The following is a 22206-nucleotide window of genomic DNA, read 5'->3' as shown; positions in this document are numbered from 1 at the left end:
TCTCCCTTCATGAACCTAACCGATGAGCTATGCGGGCGGGAGCCAGTATGCTTCCTCCAAATGATGGTGCTGGTTATTTTCAGTTTGTTGTCTTAGAACAACCTAGGGAATTTTTTACAGAAATTCATACACTAAAATCCTTTAAACAAACTTTGCTAGTGGAACATTAACATCCAAGTGCTTGATTTTTAGTGTTAAGACAGACCAGCGCTAAGGCTGATTCTGACATCTTAATTTGACCCAGTTGTTTATGTTGGTTACAGCAGTATCTTTATTGCATGCCCAGTACAATTATTTCCACAGAAGCTCCATGCGGAAAGCTCTCTGTGAGGGGAGCAGGATGGATCCCCCTTCTGCTACGTGGTACAGAGAGAATGAGACAGAGAGCTGTGAGAAGAGAAACAATGGCTGAGGAAACTGAATGGCGCTTTTAATTATTCCTGGCAATTAGGTTCTATACCTGCCACTACAGAGCTGTTCATATGTAGGAAAAGCCAGTCATGTAAACCAAAACCTTTACCAAAACCATGCCTCTGGGCATGTTTTCCCTTCCCCTTGAGGTACCCAGCCTCAGACAGCCTGCGGACACGTTTAGCCTTCAGCAGCTGTCAGTGAAGTCAGTGAGAGCAGTATTCTGGATGTAAATACTAATGCTACTAAACTTTCTGGAAAGACCTTAACATCACACCGCAGGCCTCCAAAAAGTGGAGGTCTGATTTGTCTATATCCCCTGATTATGAAGCTGGATGAAGAGTATGTTAATGAAATGCTTGGGCAGAGATGTGAATGGACCAGTGTGAGAGCAGAAATCGTATGGTCCTCCATGGTGCAGAAGCAAGCCATGGAACAATATACTGGGTATGGAGAAGAGGTGTCAAAATCCTGGGTAACTGCTCACCGGCAGGCCTGTGAACTGAGACATGGAACCTGGGGAAAAATTTCTGTATTTAAGCCTAGGTGCAGAGATGCTGAATGGAAGAGCCAGCCTTCATTCCAGCCTTTCCTGACATCTTAAATACTGATTTAACAGTTGTATCATCTTTTAATATTCTAAAGATAATATACATGCTGAGCAGAAAAAGTAGCCGAACTGTAATGACATGTTACCCTAACTACAGTGCTCTACTTCATTTTTTCCCATTGCGTGTTTTTAGTTTGGATTGTATTAGGTTGATTAACATATCCGCCTACTTCAGTAAAAACATACTTCTTCACTTGCTGCGGAACCCGTTCTGCAGCAACCTGCTTGGCTTCCTAGGCTCCATGAAAAGGATCTCTTGAGGAATGGCTGCATCAGCTCCCCTAGTATGTTCACATGAGCTATTTCACTTTATATAGCTCTTTCATACGTGAGCTGGCATGTCACCATCTGTAACTGGGGAGGGTATTTACAGCACCTGTTAACGCATCAACCGGTAGTGTTTCAGTATTGAACTTCACTATCATGAGGCAAGGCTCGCACAGTGTGACAAAGTGACTCACTTCTTCGTGGTGAAGCCCCTGATCTCTGTGATAGCTGCGGTTAGGAAACTGTATGGCAGACAAGACGTGCACTATCTGAATGTAAACATGCAACCTAAAAAGATCAATTGCTTTGGCAGCTTCTAGCCACATCTGAATGTTCCAAATAACAAAGAGCTTAACAATTTCTTGTATGTCATGCGGTCCGCCACACGCTTAGTTACTGGGAGAAATGCTCCCTAATTGGAATTAGGAGTACAGAGCTTGCTACAGATAAACTTTAAGAGAAATCTGACAGAAAAAAGATTTGGCTCCCCAGAATGAGCAATTAGTTGTCCTCGACTAGGATAGCAGGGAAAATTTTATTTGCAGACCTTCTGCTTTGAGATTTGAACTGAGAGCATGATTAAAAAAAATAAATCCAGTCCTCATTTAAAACACAAACAAAAGCTATGTGAAAGAATCTATAAATCCACCAAAACACCAGCAAACAACCCTCTGCTCCACAAAGCAGGCAACCACAGACACACAAATCTCAACGCCCAACCAACACCCATACACACACTCTTCCTTGCTACTAACAGTGGGGTGCAGAAGAGAGGTAGAGTCAGACATTTCAGCTTGTACTCCCCTTAATAAATCAATTAATAAATCAATAACATGGCAAGAAGAGTAAGATGGGAACAGACAGGCAAAGGGCTAGCGATATACCCAAGTAGCTGGCGTTTCCCTTCTGCCCCGACCGGCTGCTCTGCGACGTGCTTACCGGGATCCCTAGAGCTTTTAGAATATTCATTTTACACATCGGGCAGGTACGATGGTCTAGCAGCCAGGGGTCTACACAGGACTTGTGGAAAAGATGCCTGCAATGAAAACCAGGATATTTTAATTCAAAGCCACCACACCACAATTTACCACTTAATACCAGATGCTTGTTCTGAATTCAGTAAAGTGAGAGTATTCCAAATGGTGGTGTCTGTGACCTCTGCAAGGACTGCAAAACTACATCCTATGCACACAAGACTAAAATTATTTCTGCAGCATCTCAAGCACATGTGCACAGTGTTGCTCAACTGAGTTTGGAAAAGAAGACATGTACATAATTAGAGAATTAGGAAAAATACACAAAATACATCAGCAAACCCCACATTCTTTAAATGTTAATGTCTGTCAGTAATAAAACCTGCTTGCTGATAAAGGTAAAAATCACATTAGTATTTCTTGATGGTTCTACAGACAAACCTGATTACACATAATTTAAATGTGAAGCCATCGGGGTCTGGTATTTTTTAGGATGCAGGCATAAGGAAATAAAGTGAATTAAAAAAAAAAGCTACTTTTCATTTAAATGCAAAAAATGGGATGATGCTTTCTAAACATTCTGCCTGACTTTCCTGCTCTTTAGAAGCTGCCCATCAGAGTGAGCTCCTCAACAATTCCAACCCTGAAAGGGCTGTTGCTAATCCTGTGCTCGGTCTGAGGTGACCACCAAGCAACTACCTGGGCCCTGTGGCTGCTGGGGGCCGCTTTTCTTAGACATTATCCAGGTGGAGGAACTGAAAGCTTCTTGTCTAGCGTCACCTGACACAAACTGAGATTGAATATAGAGATATTTAGTGCGTGTACCTGACTGTCAGATTGTATTTTCTCTTGCGAGCATATTCTGCTACTTTGTGGTTATAGAGAACGAACGTTATAAAACACAGGAATGTGGCTCGGGATTTAAGAAACACTATTGAGTAGGCCAAGTAGAGGCGTCGGGGCTCAGCCCAAGGCAATGAAGTTTGTTCAGCCCCACTCATTCTGAAGAGAAGAAGGAAAGTTTCCTACCATGCACGTAGCCTCAGAAATTACAATGGCACATAGGAAACTGAAAATTGACTTGCCTTCCTAAAAATCTTTTTTAATCAATTAATTGAATAGAGTAGTTCAGTTGGAAGGGATCTTAGTCCAACTGTCTAATATAACTTCATAACTTAAGTAAAATTGAAAAAGGGCATTTTATTCTGAAATATGAGGCTCGATACACATACAGTCTTGCTCCAAAAGGTGCAAACTAAGACTAATTTGCTTGTTTTGAAACACCATATAGATCAGCTCTAAATTTCCCTTCTCAAGCTTGCAACAGGTGTCCCATGTTTTAGCTGGCAGAGCCTGACAGTCACGTTTCAGTCTGCTTGAACTTTCACATTTGAGCAGCACCCAGCCTGTCCTTCCCTGTGCCGTCACTGCCCCGTGCGCATCGCTCGTACAGCACAGCCAGGTAACCGCAGGCGGGCACAGCTCACAGCTGCCCAAGGCTCCGTCTGGCGCAGGGCACATACCAGCCTCCACGAGGAAATGCAACCTCTGAGAAAGCTAGAATCACTTAATGCACCCAAATAATTTTAAATATTTAAGTGGTACGTATCCAGCTGAATGGGTTGGCTGCTGTATTGTGTCACGGCCTTTCTCACACAAGAGACACACGGCCTTTCGACTTGATGAAAGATATTTAGGTGCACTTTCACCAATATCGATTTGCAACCCTGGCTCTTACTAACACGATATCGGCCCACATACTAGCTGGCTGGCTTACTAGCTGGCTTCGGTCCTAAATAACACTAGAAATTCAAAGCCAAAACTGTGTGAAATCTCAGAATCTTATTCTTTTCACTGCGTTTTTTTTTTCTCACTACTTCTATAAGAAACGGGTCCTTTGTGAACAAAGCCACATGGCAAATTATCACATTTCTGTACTTGGCCTGACTTCACACAACTATGGGAAAGGGCAAATCTGTTCTTGGAAGTTTGACCTAATCTAATTATATCAGTTGGCTGCAATACCAAACTTGGTCAAACCTCATCTGATCCCGTATGTCAACATGATTAACACAAATGAAGTATCATGATACCTGAAGTTTAAACCACTACTTTACTAGAGGCTACTAAAGTCCACAACCCTCCTTCCAAACAAGACTTGCTTTACTGGGTAAAAGCACAATATGCCAAATTTTGGTCTCTGTCCTGTGTAACTCTTCCCTCCTTTTATCTCAGGAGGGACATATTCAGCACATCATCAGGCAAGCATTCTGAATAGGTGAAAGCATAAAGACACAGTCCTCAGGCATGTGTAATTTTACATTTAGAAGTCTAACCAACAGAATTCCTTGGGTGTGTTGACTCACGGAGGGTACTGAAAGTCAATGTCTTGCTTTTCAGCTATTTGAAATAACTGTGAAATTCTTGATAGTGATTGGTTTTCTTTGATTACATACTCAAATTCATAAACAAGTATGTTTAACTGCAAACATCTGAAGCACATTTGTGCCAAAACAATCAGTACATTTACAAAATCTGACATATTTATTATTCTCTTGAAAAAAAACCAGATTTCCAAAATCTGTTTTGGATAAAAAACACGTAACTTCTATCAAGCCGTTTTACCATGGACTAGAAAGTCTCCTTTTGTTTTCAAGTTCAAGCTTTGCAAGCCTCAGTCAAGCTGTGGTTGATGTTACAGCATTTCATAATGTTTGTTAATCACCAAAAGCTTGGAACTTTAATGCCTTAAAGACTTTAAAAACTGAAGTTTAGTGTTCTTGAAGTTGGCTTCAAAAAACAATATTGTAAAAGAAATCTCACCAATGCCGAATAATTTAAATACATGACAGATCACATCACTTTGCACTTCTCAACATTAAATTAGCACAGTGTATTATGGCTCTATTAATTTCAGATTTAATATGCACAACAGAAGGAACTTGATTATTTGACAGAAATCTACAGAGAAATGGAATGTTACTGAAAATCAGATAAAGATTTGCATTTTTAAATTTTCGTACCACATTATATAATTAGAGTGCTCATAATATCTATTTTTGAACACGTAAACATTTGTGCAGAGAAGTGAGGTGGCAGGCTTTGCAGATTTGGATTTCAAAGTTTATTCTATTTGTTATTAGCTACAGCACTATATACATGCTTATGGCTTGTGAATTGTTTGATGTCCTGATAAGTTTATCACCCAAATTCAGGCAAAATAAGGGTCAGCACAAAGTAAGATGAGAGAGCAACTGCAATGTTTCACTGTCACATGGTAAGACAAAGATGTAAAAAGATAAACTGCAACAAAAATCCCTCTCCCTCTGCAGTTCTGACTGTTGCACGTTTTAAAAGGAAAGAGAGGGTAGGGGCATCATGGATGAGTTTAGAAGTGATGACCCATACAGGGGCACAGTAGAAGAGATGTTTCAAGCACAGGCTCAGGACATGGCTTTGACAATCAAAGTCAGAGCTACAAAAAAATATGGTTTTCTTCTGTTGTGTGCAACCACATGCATTGCAAAACTATGTTGATTTGGATGGGTTGAAAAGTTTCTCCAAAGAACTGTAATTGATTAGTTGAGAGAGAGGAAGGCGAGAGGAGAGGAGATGTTGTAAGAATCCTCATACAAAACAAAGACGTCCATAAGGAGAAAGGAAACAACTGTTCTGCACCTCTCCCAGGGATAAAAGACACAATGATGTGTTTAAACTGCAGCAAGTGAGATCCAGGTTACACAATAGGAAAAGCTTCACCACAGTCAGGGTAGTGAAGCACTGCAATAAATTATCAGGGGAATTTGCAGAGCCTTCATCCCAGGAGACTGCAGGATGTGTTGGAAAAAAACTCCCAGGAATGACACGTGCACAGCCAGTGCCCCTGTGCTGTTCCAGACGTGGTGGCCTCCTGGGATCCCTCCTGCTCTCTTCTGCGACTCTGTGACTGCACGTGGCTGTGTAAAGCTCACAGAGCCCAGAGAAAGAAAAAGAACCTCAAAATCCCAGAGCATTTAATTTACTATTAACTAAATAGCACTTCATGTTTTTAAACTGGAGATTACTTTTGTTTGAAACGTATTTAAATTTTCTTTAAAGCTGCAATTTTAATCATACAAGGAAAAAAATTTCATTTTGGGCTCACCCTGAAATTATAATAATAATTTCATTGCTGTAAAACTATTGTAAAGCTTTCAGCTGCCCATAATTTTGAGAAGCCTTTTTTCCAGGGTAAGGGAAACTCTTCTCCTCCCACCTTCTACTCCTAGTCCCAACTTTCCAAACTGTACACAAATAAACCTAGCAGTCACGTAATTTTTCTCAGAAGAAAAGCGTGAGCTAAGAGAACAGGAGGCAAAAGCAGAAAAAGAGGTACATCCCTAGGGACCCCAAGTAAGAGCATCAGTTGCCTGGATTAGACATAGAGCCGAAGCAGAGGATTAAGAAGGGTTTTGGCGGGAGACTGAGCAGCACCGTAGTATCCAATGAGAAGGTGTGGGCTTTTGAGGGTGCACGTATGGTATTATTCATTTATTTTTGAGGAAGAAGGAAGGACAAAAGAAGCTGATGATGAGGGTAAGTGAGAGGAAGGAATCGGAGGGAAGAATGTGTGTGATGAAATAATTTTCACAGGAAGCTAATAAAAAGAGGAAGGAGGAGTGAAGCGGTCTCAGAAATCACAGTTGTTCATGAAGTGAAGGTTCAGGGGAAGGGAACGAGCTGGAACGGGGTCAGAAAGCATGTTTATTGGTGAGAGAAATGAAACAACCAAAAAAAGAGCTTATGGAGAACTCAGTAGAGACGAGGTTGAAAGAATTGTCTTGCCAGTCTGTAGAAATTTAGTAAAGTTAGTAAAAGTTTAGTAATAGGCACCAGTAACTTCTCCAAAGGCAGAATAAAAAAGACAAAGGCGTTCTGAAGCTAGAGATGGAGGACAAGCAGAAGGAACTAGGGCTATGACAAGAGCTGTCACTCTGGGAACAATGAACTTGGTTATATTTGATGTTGTGTCAGCGCCCTCAAAGATAACTTCAGTGATGCTTGCTACCATTAAACATAAAACCAGCTGCAAGCCAACACTTCTTTTTTATCAAGTGTCAGTCCTTATTTATTTAATACATTCTGTAGAGTGAAGTTTATTAATACAGTCAGTTGTGGGAGCTGGCTAAAGAGGACAAAGAGGAAGAAGTACAAGTTAACTGGAATTCTCCTCCTAGCTCTCCAGAGTAGGATACGTAACAACAGGCTATCCCAGTGCCTGCTCTCTGCCAACAGAAAAGAGAGGACATTTGAGGAAACAGCGTAAGTACTAGTAAACACGTAGCTATGTGACTTCAGAGCTCATCCACTGCAATACTGGCTGGTGGATTTTTGGTACCAGTTTCTTAGGAGATTCAGGCTCCACCAGCCTTCAAAAGAAATCTCAAGATATAGAGGACTTACACAGAGTGTGCCTGCTAGCCGTGGTTTTCCCAGTACTGTCTGCAGTACAAAGCAGCATCTTGCATGTGCAGCTCTTGGGGCATATTTGGCTTTGCAAATAAAAACTTCTACGTCTTGAGCACCTCTTGGATAGAAACACTAAGGTCAGTCAGCACTGGCATCATATCGTGCTGGTTTCTCTAAGGCCTGGTGAAATGCCAGCCTCTTATTAAAACAGCAGTCTAATGAGGTTCCCATACTAGAAACTGCACACAGTTTAACTGAGGATGCTGGAGGAAGAAACCTACAAAGTCTGTAGGTCTTTATCAAGATATAACACACTCCTACTCACTTAACAGAGACAGAAATTAATCCACTTTTTTTCTTTTTTTTCTTTTTTTTTTCCTTTCTTTTTTTTTTTTTTTTCCTTTCTTTTTTTTTGGATGAGGAGATGAGACTGACAACAGCAGAAAGAATCATGACTACCATTTCCTGTTTTGGAAGTCCAAACCCATGTGAATGTGTAAAATACTGCCCTCACAATTTGCGTAGCAGGAAAGCCAGGGTTTGTGAAGTAGCTGCTCCAGAAAGATCTTTGAGTTTTTGTAATTCAGAACTGCTGAGGCTCAAACTGTGAGTATTTTACAAGACAGTTCTGCTGCTGCTAACCTTTTAGCATGAGTCATTTTCTAGGCGACCTTTTAAGTCAGCCAAGAACTGAACATCACCTGTTAACTATGTGTTTCCTATTCACTCTGCTTGACTCAACACTGTGGATGACAAAGTCTGACTGGAGCCTCATTGAATTATGAGGCAAGACACAAGTGAAAGCTAGAGCTTAGACATATTTTTCACTGTTGTATAACTACCTCCAAAAACTGCCTGTCTCCATCATGCAAAATTTCCAAGCTTTATTATGCTTCTATGAAAACAGGCTTGATGTCAAGCCAAGGTCCACATTTTCTGGTAGTTTCTTATTTTTCTGTATTTCTGCTTCATGAAGTGATGTGTTTGTGTGTGTCTGTAGAAAAAAAGAGTTCACGTGCCATTTGTCATTGTGGAGGATTTACAGTAGGTCAAATTTATGATTAATCTGTTGCTTTTTGTTTGCCATTTAGTGATGTCAGTAAACAGATTTAATGAGTCACATGAACGAACAGAAATGGACAGCTTGTAACATTCAAATATCTACTAAGGAACAACATAGCAGGAAAAGAAACAAATATTTCAGTTTCTCAAGCCAGTGAAAATGCCTGCAGGAGAAGAAAGAAATTCTATTTAAAAAAAAAAAAATCTGTTCTGTATGTACAGCACTTGAGATTCCTATTTCTAGGGAAATCAAACACTTGCTCTTGCACTCCTAAGGGAACCGCCATTCCTAGGAAATTTCCTAAGAAATTGATTTCCTTAGAGAAATCCTTCATTAGCTAACAGTTCACAGATGACAATACAACAGCACAGAGAGATGAATACAACTGTTACGGCTGGTAAGAGCCTGCGCTCCTGTGTCACATCACTGCGAGTGTATGTACTGCACAGGGCACATTCATATGAGTGGAAGAAAAGAGAAAGAACAAGCCCAAAAGCTCTTCTTGTCACCTCCATGTCCCACATGCCTGAGAATATTTTCATGGCAGCAATAGATAATGTGGTCTTTGCCACATTCCCTTTTTGCTTTACTGTTTCTACTCAGCATATCTCTCTTTATGCTTACGGGTTTTTTTGGTAAAGTCATCCCTTTCTCAGGGCCTAGACATGGCCCAGGACAGCAAAAGAAGTGGCTCCATGGGGAGCAGGAGCCTGCTTTATCCCTGGCTGCTGTGCCCAGGGCACAATATGAAGTCAGGGGCAAATTCTTCTAAGGGAATTATTCTGGACTGATATAAAACCAGTGAGCAAAATAGAGGAATCAAAACCTTTAGTTTAAAAATCCTACCGAAGACTTTGTAATAGGTCCAGATCAGACAAAAATGTCTGACTATCATGCTATCTACCTACCAACTCAGGTTCTCACCACCATTAATACTACTTTCACTTCAAGTCGAATAAAGAGGCATTTCAAATATCTTTACAGAACAGATTTTGAATAAATCAAAATGATAAACTCACCCTTCCCTCCCCAAGCTCTCAGGTAATCTCATCAGCACGATACTGTGAGAACAGAGCCTGTCTTGAAGTAGAGAGACTCTCAAAGCCAAAAGCACCTTCAACCTTCAACTTACCTGCAAGGCAAAATTCTGACAACATCATTGGGCTTGTAGCCTTCAATACAAACAGCACAGTTATCAAAGTCTGGCTCAGTTTCCTACAGGAAAGAGAGGATTCATCATTTTAATTTTTTGATTTTGTCACCTAATCTCTTCATACAACAGCCTATGTGACAAAGTAAAACAGTCACCGATGCATGCTGGAAATCCAATAATGCATTTCAAGACAAGCAAGTCAGATTTTCCAACATGTTTCTAGCTGGAAACTTGCCCTGGGAAGCATGCAGATTTAGTTAGCATATTTTAACTTTCAGGATTTTCTGCGTCTTCACAGAATCACCTTCTTCTCTCTCTACTCCATTCTATCCGTAAATTACTTACCAGTATTCCTTCCCCGCCTGAAGGACACATGGTAGCTAAATAAGCAATTGCCATTTCTGTTCTGCCTCATTGTCCCAGTGGTCTGAAGGAATCCTCAGTACAGAGTTTCATTTGGTAATGAGCAATTTAAAAAATTACCTTATCACCTTTCCTGATTGTTCTGACTTGCAGCTTGCTGATTGCTTTCTTTGCAGCATCTCCAAGCCGGCGCTGTAACACAAAATTTGCTCTTAAGCAAAGAGTATCTCTTCATGCAGAAATCATCACCTTTTCTCCCTAGGCTTCTTAATAATCTGAAGTGACTGTACATGAAACAGGACAGTGCTGCATAAATATAAACAGATGAGGTCAGTCATGCTGTTATTCAGAACAAGGGCACAGTAGGTATTCTGGGCTCACTGGTAACCCACGGCCGATGAGGCAAAGCTGCTCTAATGGAGTTCCAGTGGAGACTGCATGTGAGCCCATCATGATGCTATACTACAGCACCTTTACTATTTCAGTGAGTAGCAATGCATGTAACAAGTCCACTATTTGGGTATCCTACTTCTCCCCTCTCTTTTTTAATGATACTTGTAAAAAATACATTGTTAAATGAGGCCTGGACTCGTAAGCAGAGTGAACACTGGACTTAAGATTCAGAAGGTCTTTATTCTTACGTTGTTCCAGAACTAGTTCATGATCTTCAGCAAGATGGAAGTGCTGAAAGTGAGCTGTTAATTTGTTAACCACAAAACCCATGAATAATCTCTGTTGTTCTCTTTTCCTGCAATACAGAGTTACCTACTTTATAGGAGCAATGCAAGGTATAAAAACGAGGTGAAAGCATCTGCAGTTTCTTACAGGTAAAGCACTATATAGTCCTGCAGTAACAACCTATCCGTACATAACCATTTGCTTGTTCTTTGCCTTGTATCCTTCCCTCCAGTGGACCATGAATTGCTTACCACATGATGTTTCTGACTGTTCTCCCATATTTCCAAAACACTGTTACTGTGCTGGCAGGGTCACAGCCACTCAGGATTGAAATATGTAATAACAGCCTGACGCAAAACACCCTGTTTTCAAATGCTGAAGATGGAGATGCCTGCCTCTTGCAAGAGGCTGAGAACATTATGGGGCAGTTCATAAAATCGCTGCTCAGCAGAGCTACCTCTGCACCCTGTGCTATCGAGCTTGTGCCTGTATCAAGGCACTATGTGCTCCAAGGACTTGGCTGCTCGCTTGTGCTAACCCAACAACGAGGCGATCTGAAGACAGACTCCCAGGCTGGAAAGGTCTTGGAGAGGTCATGTACTCCCACCCCCTGCTCAAGGCTGGGTCAACTTCAAAGCCAGAGCTGTGTCCAGTCAAGTTTTGAATATCTCCAGGAAGGGAGATTTCACAACCTCTGGGGATAATTTGTTCCAGTGCTTAACCAGTCTCACATTTTTCTTTTTTTTTCTTAAACATACAAATGGAATTTGCCTTGTTGTAATATGTGACCATTATCCTTGTCCTTTCTCTGTGCATCTCCCAGAAGAGTCTGACTCTGCCTCCTCTCCAACCACCCGTTACGCAGCTGCAGGCTGCAAGCAGAGCCCTTTCTCCTCCTCTGCTCCCCTCCCGGCTTAGCAAGCCGAGCTCCCTCTGCCTCTCCTCGGATGTTGTGTGCTCGTGTCCCCAGATCGTACTGGTGACCCCCTTCTGGGTGCTCTCCAGTTTTTTTCATGCCTTTCTTGTACAGTTTCATGCAGCAACACCTACTCTGATGTCTTCTTGTCAGTTTTATAACAGTTCATGACACAGTGCATCCCAATTTGCCACCAATAAATGACTTGAACTCTTTTCTTCACCTCCCCTCCCCATCCATGTTTCCAGCCATGTGTCGTTAGATAGGAGGGAGTCTTAGGAGCTTTGGTGACTCAGAAGACATTCAACTTTTCGGGCTGGGAACACTGCCTGTGCCGGAGTTCAGAGGGGCCTGTCAGCGGGAAGGGTTTCCAGCTGGAGGGGTTGAGAGCATGAAGCCAAAAATGGAAGGAAGCTGGATGTCGTTTGTAAATTGAGACCTAATCACCATACAGATACAATTAATAAATTACCACTTTCTTCTTCAGATTCAATTAAAATCACTGAATTAAATTTAGAGAGTAAGCTTATTGGATTGGAAAGACATGGAAGACTGACAAAATGCATGCAATACTGAAAGCAGAGAGCAATTTCAGATCTGGCTAAAGAGGTAAAAACAATCTTGGCCATCATACAAGATTTACATATGAGCTTTCCAGCATAACTAATTATTACACGTGAGCGAGTATCTTGTAGTTATACAATATCTTTTCTGTGGTACATTTTTCTCACAGTTTCCCTTAAATAAAGGGATCAGACGAGTTGGAAACATTTCTTGCCAGTTATTTGTTTCTTTAGTATAAATCAAAGACAGACTGATAACATACAGCAAGACAAGAGCCATTATGTCCTGCTTCGGGAATTGCTTGTGATTCGTTTTTATCATTACTATTACTTAAACTAACGAAATGTCTCAGTTCTTTTTTGCACGTTCTTCAAGGGGAAAGGACAAGATTAAAGACTCATGTACATCTTTGATCTGCTTGTTTTCATGTTTGTTTTCTCTTATCTATCTTAAATAGACAAGTTCATGACTTACATGCAAATGAGAATAATTTAGTTTTTGAAAGAACGGGAATATCTTGGAGTAGTCATATTTTCAAAGGATTCTTCCATTTGAACAAAAGGCATGCTATCACTAACCAATGACTTCCCCTGAAAGATAAGAGGCATTACAATAGTTTAAGGATTTAAAGTGAGGCTTAGAGATTTACAATCATAAATCTCATAATCTCATTAGCAAGGCTGCAACAGTCAGTACTGGAACGGAATGAGTTAAGCATATCAGATGCAGTGGGCTTGTGGAGATGGTGATACTAGTTCAAAAGAAAGGACAGTAGCATGGAAACCATCACTCGGCTGTTCCTGAGGAAGTAAACGACCGTAGATGCTGTGGAAGAGAAATTATGGTAAGCACTTCTCTCTTAATGGCCTTACTGAACTATCACCTTCGCAGGGAGGAGATTGCCTTGTGCCTTGCGCAGAATGAAGCATCAGACACATCTCCTATGCCACAGATAAAGTTGCAGACTCCATCATGGGGAGCTTCTTCCCAAGACTGTTTCAAAGATTGATGCCTCTATTCAATAGCCCAAAACTCTCATTCAAAGCCACGGCCATCAGCCTTCCTTCTCAGATAATTGCTTGACCCTCCATATGCTGCCAGTCACATAGTAAATTAGATCCTTCACTGGAGATTAACCCAGGATGCACAGGACCCCCCTCAGCCCCAGTGCGATCACTGCCTGCTTGGCTTTCACTATGCTGCAAAACTCATGGAGCCCACCTGGTTTCAAAACGACTTTACAGAACACTTCTTAACAAGAAATGACATGGAAGAAACATGGTCAGCAGGCCTGGTACTTAAACATCATCCCCTTGCCATCTTCCCGTCTCACAGACAACAAAAAGAGAACTCTGCTATTCCTGGTGAAATATGAAATCTGACACACTGACAGGGTTGGTTTTTTTTCTTTTTTTAAAGCCTGTGTCCTGGCTGTTACAGGGCTGAGACAGCAAGTCACATTTTGCTGAACTATCTCTAGGACTTAACTTGTCATGTAATTCCAAACTGCTTTCAATTACCTCTGCAACCTGATGTCTCTTGATGCAAACAATTCCCACAGTCTTTCACAGAGAAACTCTCTCATCTTCAGAAAGGCTCCAGGAATAAGCTGCTGAGGAAGCAGATTGCCTATGCTTTCCTTACACAAATTTATCCTCTTTGTATCAAAGGGGCCTATCATCAGGGCAACCACCTACTTCCTGGACATCTTGTTAGGTGGGAAAAAAAGAGGAGGCCTTGGATTTTCATCCATGTGAATATTGCTACTTATTTTCTACTTCCACATGTACAGTTGTCTATGCTAGAGATACTCTTAAGGATTAAATGTATTAAAATCAAAATTGAAATCCAGCCATATTTGTAGCTGACACCCTGGCTGCAGGTGCACAAACCCATAATGGATGACAGTTTTGCACTCCGCTGCATTAATTCCCAGTCAAGTTGGAATGAACAGGCAAGGGCATTCAGTGAGAATCCTTGAAGTCCTGATTCTCCGGTCATCAAAATCAGGCACCTAACTGGAGTGAGCTGTGTCTTCCTTCTGGCACATGAAACTGGATTTTGCACACATGGTGAGGAAGAGTGGCGGCTAAAGATGTACACGCTCTATGTCCAGGTTTCATCTCACTGAGGAGTCATGGGAAACGTTTCCAGGAGATCCTTCAGTCTTTCTAGCTGCCTCTCTCACTAGCTGGACTCATTGCTTTCTTGATGGATAATTAAATCAGTTCCTTTTGGGTTTACTGCCTGATTAGTGACTTACGCTGTGTGCAAGAAGGGAAGTGGACCTGGAAAGTACAACACCCCTCCTGCTTGGAGATAACAGCTTTTTCTGCCAATCATATTTTGCAGTCAGTCACACTGTCCCATTCCCAGTGCACAGTGCCCAGACTACCAATCCAGAGGAGGCTGAACTGCTGCTGGTAGCAACTCCAGTATCAGCCAAACCTAGCAAAGGCATGCATGACAGAGGTTAAAGAGGTAGGCATAGGGCCCTCGCAAGCCTTTGTTTTAAAACTGTGGGATTTTAAGTCATTCAGATGTCAAAATGAATTTAAGCTTTCTAAATTATTTTAAATTTTAACTGAAGTCTAATACGTGAGTCACAGTTTTTCGCGCTTTCAGAACAGCGCAGTCAGTCTGCACAGTCAGATTTTATCGCATTGCGGGGTAGGAACTGATAGCACAACTTTCTTTGAATAGGCCAGCTGGCTCCCCCTTCATCTGATGCTCTGTTTATGCAAACATTTCAACCTTTGGATAAACTTTAGCCTGAGTACAACATCAAATACAAATAGAAGGAAGCATTCTTTCCTAAAGTTGCTTAATAAAGTAATGAAGGTACTTACAACACATGCAAGGCTTTCCAACAAGTAAGCACAATACCTTCATACAAACAGACACGCAAGTTATAATTGCAAAAGCTTTTGAGTGCAATGACAAAAGAATCTTGCTCCAGCAAAGCAACACAATTTTTCTTGTATGTATCTGGATATCCAAGATATTAACACAGAACTTTGTGATCCCATTCTTGTGCTACAAGAAAATGTGTCAAGGAAAAAAAAAAAAAAGGCAAGCAGAACTTTAGGGGAAACAGAGAGGAACCCTCATGGAAAGGGCAAAAGCAAGCTGAGCTTTTCTGAACTAACTACATCATTATATTCCATAGCTAGGACTAAAAGAGAAAAAAACAAACCACAGCAACTCATTAACACAAATGGTCGAGCTTTGCCTGTATATCACTACCATTTTTCATATGACAAGAGCTAATAAAGAGATTAGAGGAGACGTCAGGCAAAACTAGATGAAGAAAGTATATGAAGAAATTCTAGTTTGCCCCATATCATTACTACAGCTTTGGCAAAAAATTAGTAATAAATAATTGTTTAGGAGGCATGCTTTCTTATTCTTCAGAAGAACAGAACTAATATAATAACAAAGTTACTAAAACTTCTGCACAGGACAATTGCTTGTGCACATGTTAGTCTTGTTCAAACTTCGGAGAGAAAATACCAAAAAGGAAGTCTGCTTGAATATTATAAACCTACGAGTTCCAAACTACAGCATATTACCTGAATGAGCTGCTTATTTTGCTGGGTTTCATGTTTATGTATGTCTATTTACACTGCTACTCTGCCTGTAAAATTACTTGATTGAAAGCACACTTATGGTACTCACATAGCACACATGTGCTTTTGTAGCCAAAGCATCTAAAAATTATCACAGCCGTTACAGTCACAGCGAATCTGCTGCCAGTGATGTTCAAATTCCAGCTGGGATAGTCTCATTCTCGCTATCCAAAATTTCATACTGTATATTTAAAAGGAAAATATATTCTTTCTGTCTGTAAATACAGAGCAGCTGCTCTCTATCTCAGAGGATGCCTGAATTTCAGTGGGGGAGGGTGAGGGATCCCTACACGTTAAGTACACGCTACAGAACGGGTGGCAGTGCTTTTCTCTACAAGATGATTATTAACACTCTCAGTTTTGCTTTTTCTGCAGAGCAAGGAAGGCAACCCTTCCCCTGCCCCATGAGTAATTTATGAAGGGTCCAGAAACATCTCCGAATTACAGTGCATTTTTTCCCCTGCAGAAAAATGGTTATCTCCTCAGATTTCATACATTGGTAACATTTTCTGCTGTACCATTAGAATGAAATGTAGAAGCCTCAGCTTCACAGTTCTGCTGATGCCAAGATACTTGTATCCAGACAAGAAAAGATTAAATTTATTACTATCATTGCTATTATTATTCATTGCTGAACTACCATAAAGATGCATAGCGCTTTATAAATCCAGATGGCCTCGGGACCTAAGGCTCATTCCCACTGCTGTTGACTTCTCTCCAGCTCTGTAGGCTTTGTATCTCTTTCAGGGGGTTTGGACAAGATGCCAAAACCAAAAGCAATGGTTTAACAATATTGGTGGCTATCACTACCGCACTTATATGTTCAGTGATCACTGTCAAATGAACAGAGACATGTTTGCCTTTCAAGCCCAAGACCCTTCTAAAGAAGTATTAAAATGAAAACACTTTCTGTCATTTTTTTCTTTTTTCACTGATCGTGAACCCTTGTTTCACACACAGACCTTCACATACCTCACTATATTTTGATCTCGAGGGTTATTAGTTATGTACATTTCTATGTCACTTAGCTATATGTACCAAGGCAATCTTTTTGCTAATAAACATTATCAACTTTCTATTTTTTGTGTTTTGTGCAGGGGAAAAACCCCATAATATATACACACTATATCCATTAATTTCTTTTTTCCTGAATCCCATCTATATTGACAAAGTCTTGGCTTTCCCCAAACACAGGCATTTTTATATCCTCATTCTTTTCACTTTCTTGTTTTTTGTTTTGGTTCGGGTTTTTTTTTTGGTGTTTTGTTTTTGGGTTTTTTTACCACATATTCACAATTTCCTCAAATTTTACTTTTAAGCTGAATTCCATGGTGATTTTTTGGAAACACAAACAGCCATTCCAGCACCGCTCACCTGATTTCTGTCTCTGGCATTTGCGTAGCGGAATCGCTGGATGTAATAGAAGACCAGCCATGCCAGCGAGATGATCATCAGCACAATGAAGGAGATGGAGACAAACACCACAGAGGTCCGGCTGACATACTTTTGCAAGTTGCGTGTCCCGATGGTTATGTACATCATCACAGTAATGTTCCTCTCCAGGAGGCTCACTATCTCTTTTCCTTTGGGTTCAGGAATCATTATTGCTACAACATCTTCTAGGCCTATCAGACAGGAGAGAGAGAAAAGAAACCTTAAGTAAAACAAGTGATTGCTTCATAATAAAGTGACAAGAGGACATGGCAAGGCAAAAGAAAAAAAAAAAAAAAAAAGGCAAACCACAGTAACAAAAGAGCTCCCCTTTCTCCTGCTGGTTTTCACCAAACGGTAAGTCAGATGGATCTGGTGAAGGTTTCAACCAGAACCAGTTACACACTCTGTTTCTATAAATTAGTCTCGGTGAGATATGTAAAATGTGTTTCACGGGTTGACATAAACACAGATTGCCAGTGCTACTGAGGCTTACCTAGATGATATTGCTGTAAGCACTGCAGAAAGGGAGAAATGCTGCAGCCAGCATCCTTGCATTCAACACTCCATATACATTTATCATAACTCATTTTGCAGGGTCACGAGTCTGTCACAGAAGCCCCTCCAAAGTCCGCATTCAGATCAGAAATACTTTAAATCACAGGCCCCCACCTGGTTTCACAGCCTGAAGGCACCAAAGCATCACTGCCCTCACCCAGGGCTGGCAACAGGAGAAGCCTGCAGGGACAAGAGCAGCTCAACACGTTCCCAGCTCACCCGCTGCCCCATGCCGCCGGAGGCTCCCCACAGCCCGAGCCCATGCAGACGTTTGGGAGCCCCTGCTGGGAGCTGGACTTGCCAACTGATGCAAGTTCAAAGTCAAGAGCACTGTTTTATTCCACAAAAAATGCTACTGCAGCCCAGATCAGCCCCCAACACAGTCTGCAGCATGGCCCCACCAGGACATGAGTCAGCACAGCCGAGGCGGCAAAGAGGTCTCCACTAATGAGATGGGGCAGGGACTTCCTACAGTCCTGTCAATGTTTCTGAAGCCATGACCCTGTGAAATGGGCCCTCCACCCATCTATCAAGCCTCGAGTCTGCACTAGCTTTCCTTTCTGTACAGTGCTGTTTCATTTTACTTGCATCACATGCTGCTGAAACTATTTTCCTTTCATAATTTTATGTCCCCTATGTACATGACAAATATATTCTGAAATTATCAGGGATTGGGTAGCTTGTTAAATGCCTTTTCTGGCTTTATAAATAAACTATCACTGCTTTATGGTTTAATATTAGGGACATTCTGTTCTTCCATTTCACAAAACAGGTACGTAGACAATTTTTACACCTAAGCTATGTTTTGCAATAGTCAAATCCTAAATGGTACTGAGTGGCTAAGGACAAACAGGATGTATTTTAATGCAGAAACGTGCTAGAAATGACAGCATATGCAATGATCACAAATTGGCATTTAGAAAGAAAGGTACAAACTGGGGGTATCTGAAGTCAGAGAGATGATGCTGGGGTGGGGTTTCAGAATTTCAGCTGAAATCCCAGGAAATCAGCCAGCATGTTGTTGACCTCATGGCTACCTGTATTTTGACTGTGGCAGGAGGACAAAGTGCTGCCTGCCTCGGGACATTCGTGGAGGCGGGAAGGGATTGCTCGGCCACGAATGGAGATGTGAGAGGGCGACTTGCATTTCCAACAGCATCCCCCTCCAAGCTGATATCCAGCCCGAGCTTCACTGGTGCAGCACTGTGCCTTGGTCCTTATGGTCTGGCTCAGACATTTCTTCACCGAAAACCCCTGGGAGATATAAACCAGGTTTTCAAAGGTATTTAGATGCTTAAGACCAGGAGGTGTCTAGCGGGACTTTGGATATACTAAAGCAGACAGGTGGGTGGCGTTCAATGTAAAACACTAACCGCGGTGGAAACTTTATCAAATTCTGCTGGGTGCCTGGATCAATTGGAGGTACTGAAATAGCTGTGACAGACTGTTGCTACTCACACACGAAATCTGCTGCAAAGCTGGGAACTGAACCCTCCTCTCTCAAGTCTTGAAGTGCAAACTGCACCACTCTTCCTCTCGTGAGACTTTCCATCGTAACACCTTCCTGATTATGAACAGGCCAGTCAATCAATAGGGGGAAAATCAATAGTTTGGCTGAGGCAAGAATTTTAGATATCCGTGACAGGAAACTTAACCTTGCTACTGATATTCTTCCATAAAGCATTAATAATTTTCAGCTATTCCCCTTTATTTGTCTAGTAAGAGCTCACCTTCAGCAGCCAAGATAAATCTACCTTTGCAACTCTTCTGATACCTGTTTATTACAAAAGGCTAATGCAAACATTACCCTAACAGCCTAGGGAGAATTTGCCAAGTCTCAAAGTGGCTGAGAAGGGCACTGGTGCCGTGCCAGTAATTTTCCTGCAGTCAATAAGACAAATTGCCTGGAGCAGTGCTTGGCTGCCCATATGCCTGCCTTTGTTGTATTCCCTTTCTTTAAAGAAAATAAAAATTTTAAAATCACTCTGCAAGAAAACCAAAGCAACCGCCTCACACATAGCCAAAAAGAACCCATAGTAAAAAATCCCACAGCCAAAAATACCAAAATGAATTTCATCAGCTCCTCTCAAAAGCCACCATTCTGACCACTCACTTGTCCGGTACGGACCTCTAACATCATCTTCAGTACAATCTGGGACACTGTATGAATGATGGTACCTGAAAGCCTATAAAATGGGAGATACAGACAAAAACACTTTCCGTAGAAAATATAGGTAGTATCTTAACTGTTTAATTATCTTGAATCTTAAATTTCTTTAAAAACTTTAACAACATGTTTAATTATGTTTAATTCAACTGAATATAGCTTAGTACATTTCTGGAGAACTGTAAATAATGGGCACAGGCCAGATATGACGTGTTGCAAATAAAGAATCACATTCAATTGTTCAATTATGCAATTAATGTTTTTGTAATAATAAAACAAGCACCCCACAGTAATGTCCTATCTTTCTTTAGCAGTAAAGAGAGAGAAAAAAATTGTGATCTCTTTCATAAATTTAATGTCATTCATGTTTTTCATCACCTGCCCTTTCTAATTAAGCTACAGTGCAGCTTTCTGGCTTCAGTTCACGGTGGAAACATAACTGGTTTTGAACAGGAGTGCAGCCACACGCCTCCCTTCTCTGCTCTCTCCTTACATCTCTGCCAGGATGGTCTACTGCCACCTTGGCCCTAGGGCCTTTTGAGATACTTCAAAAAACACAAGAGAGTAAGTAAATTGCCACGGATATATGCTAAGTAAAATTGCGTTTAGAAATGCAAAGTAGAAGACAGCTATTGCAAGAGGAAAGCAGCTGCTTTTATTTATTCAAACCCTTAATATATTCAAATTTCAGGCTATCTGGTTATTTTCTTGGAAAACATTACCATTTGTAATGAAGCACTCTTGGAAAAAAATAACCAAATCAGCAACAAATAATAATCAGGAATTTTTTTTAAAACATTTTATTGAGTTTATGGTAATTTCTCCAAGGCACTACAGAGAATGGTATTTGATCAATCAAGTCATTAAGCTAAGTTTTCAATCTCAAATATGCTCAATATTGGGAAGAAAATTAAAAAAAGAAAGAGCAAGTAATTTATTTCCCTTTCCTCCCTTATACAACAAAATGTTTGTATTATCTCAGTTTCAGTATCTAATGGCACACGAGAAGCTCCGACATACATGAAAACTATACACATTAAAGAAGGGAAATAATGTAATGAGACATCAATGTTAGAGATGCATTTCTACACCCAAGTACACATTTGTTCAACAGGCTTCAGAAAAGAGAAAGTATCTGGTAATACGTAGTGATGCTTCTCTGGTGAGTTAAATGCTAATGATGCCTTTCATTAAACACACCCACAATAGTAACTGCATTTTGTGGCACTTTCGTTACCTAACACATTTCTTTTTCTGGCCAAGATTAATGCAGAGTTTGACATGAATTTTTAAGTAGCTGTCAGGATGAATCAGAGATTCATAAATCAAAGGTATTCAGGCTGCAGTGAATGGATTTTTCTTCTTCTTTTTTGGCTTAGGAAACATTTAACATATCAGTGCTCTCTCCTTATGAGCCAATAACAAAACAAGTAAGGCAGAACTTACAGGCATTTGGGATGATTTAAATCACTTTAACTTGCTGCAGCATATTCGCCTAATCAAATATTTCTGGGTGGAGAAAATGTGCTGCCGGTCTTCAGGCAGCTATTCTGCTTCTGGGCTCTGCATCCCACGGCATTACGTAGGAGGGCCATCGGCACGGTTATCAGTGGGTGGCGGACAGGCTTGGGCATTGCTGGCTCCAGAAGGGCGAGGAGAGCTGTGGACAGGCTCAGCTTGTTTCCCAGTCACTGGGCCAAACGTGTAGCCCTGTGGCTGATCCACTTGACAGCACAACAGCCGCACCAAGCTGTGGCTACTTCGTTCACTTACAAAGAGCTGCTCTGGAATTAATAGACCTTGGTGTACTGAATCCCCCAAGCACTGTACCTTCCTGTGTGGGTCATCCTGGGCTCTCCCTCACCCCAGCTTGCAGGAGAAGGAGTCCCATCTCCTAACGAACTGCTAACAGCAGGAGGAACCGTGGGGAGGGGAGATGCAGAGCGAGCCTGCAGCAGGCGCCAGTCGCCCTCT

The 22206-nt window shown here is 41.2% G+C and overlaps 1 protein-coding gene across 3 annotated transcripts in view; it reads right to left on the bottom strand.

The window, feature by feature from the left end:
- RNF150 (ring finger protein 150) overlaps positions 1-22206 on the bottom strand; it is a 155241-nt gene that overhangs the window by 37173 nt on the left and 95862 nt on the right. For all 3 annotated transcript variants that reach the window (XM_087736612.1, XM_087736613.1, XM_009468753.2), the window contains 4 exons: positions 17451-17701; positions 10410-10481; positions 9906-9988; positions 2228-2324 (listed from right to left, as the gene is read on the bottom strand). In XM_087736612.1, the coding sequence (XP_087592738.1) occupies positions 2228-2324; positions 9906-9988; positions 10410-10481; positions 17451-17701 (503 nt within the window). The remainder of the gene's footprint in view (positions 1-2227; positions 2325-9905; positions 9989-10409; positions 10482-17450; positions 17702-22206) is intronic.

This window comes from Nipponia nippon, unplaced genomic scaffold (assembly GCF_047370975.1).
Source record: "Nipponia nippon isolate SJK-2023a ecotype South Korea unplaced genomic scaffold, ASM4737097v1 scaffold_6, whole genome shotgun sequence".
In the NCBI taxonomy this organism is placed as follows: domain Eukaryota; kingdom Metazoa; phylum Chordata; class Aves; order Pelecaniformes; family Threskiornithidae; genus Nipponia; species Nipponia nippon.
Note: the sequence above shows the minus strand (reverse complement) of the source record. Positions and strands in the feature narration are given on the sequence as shown.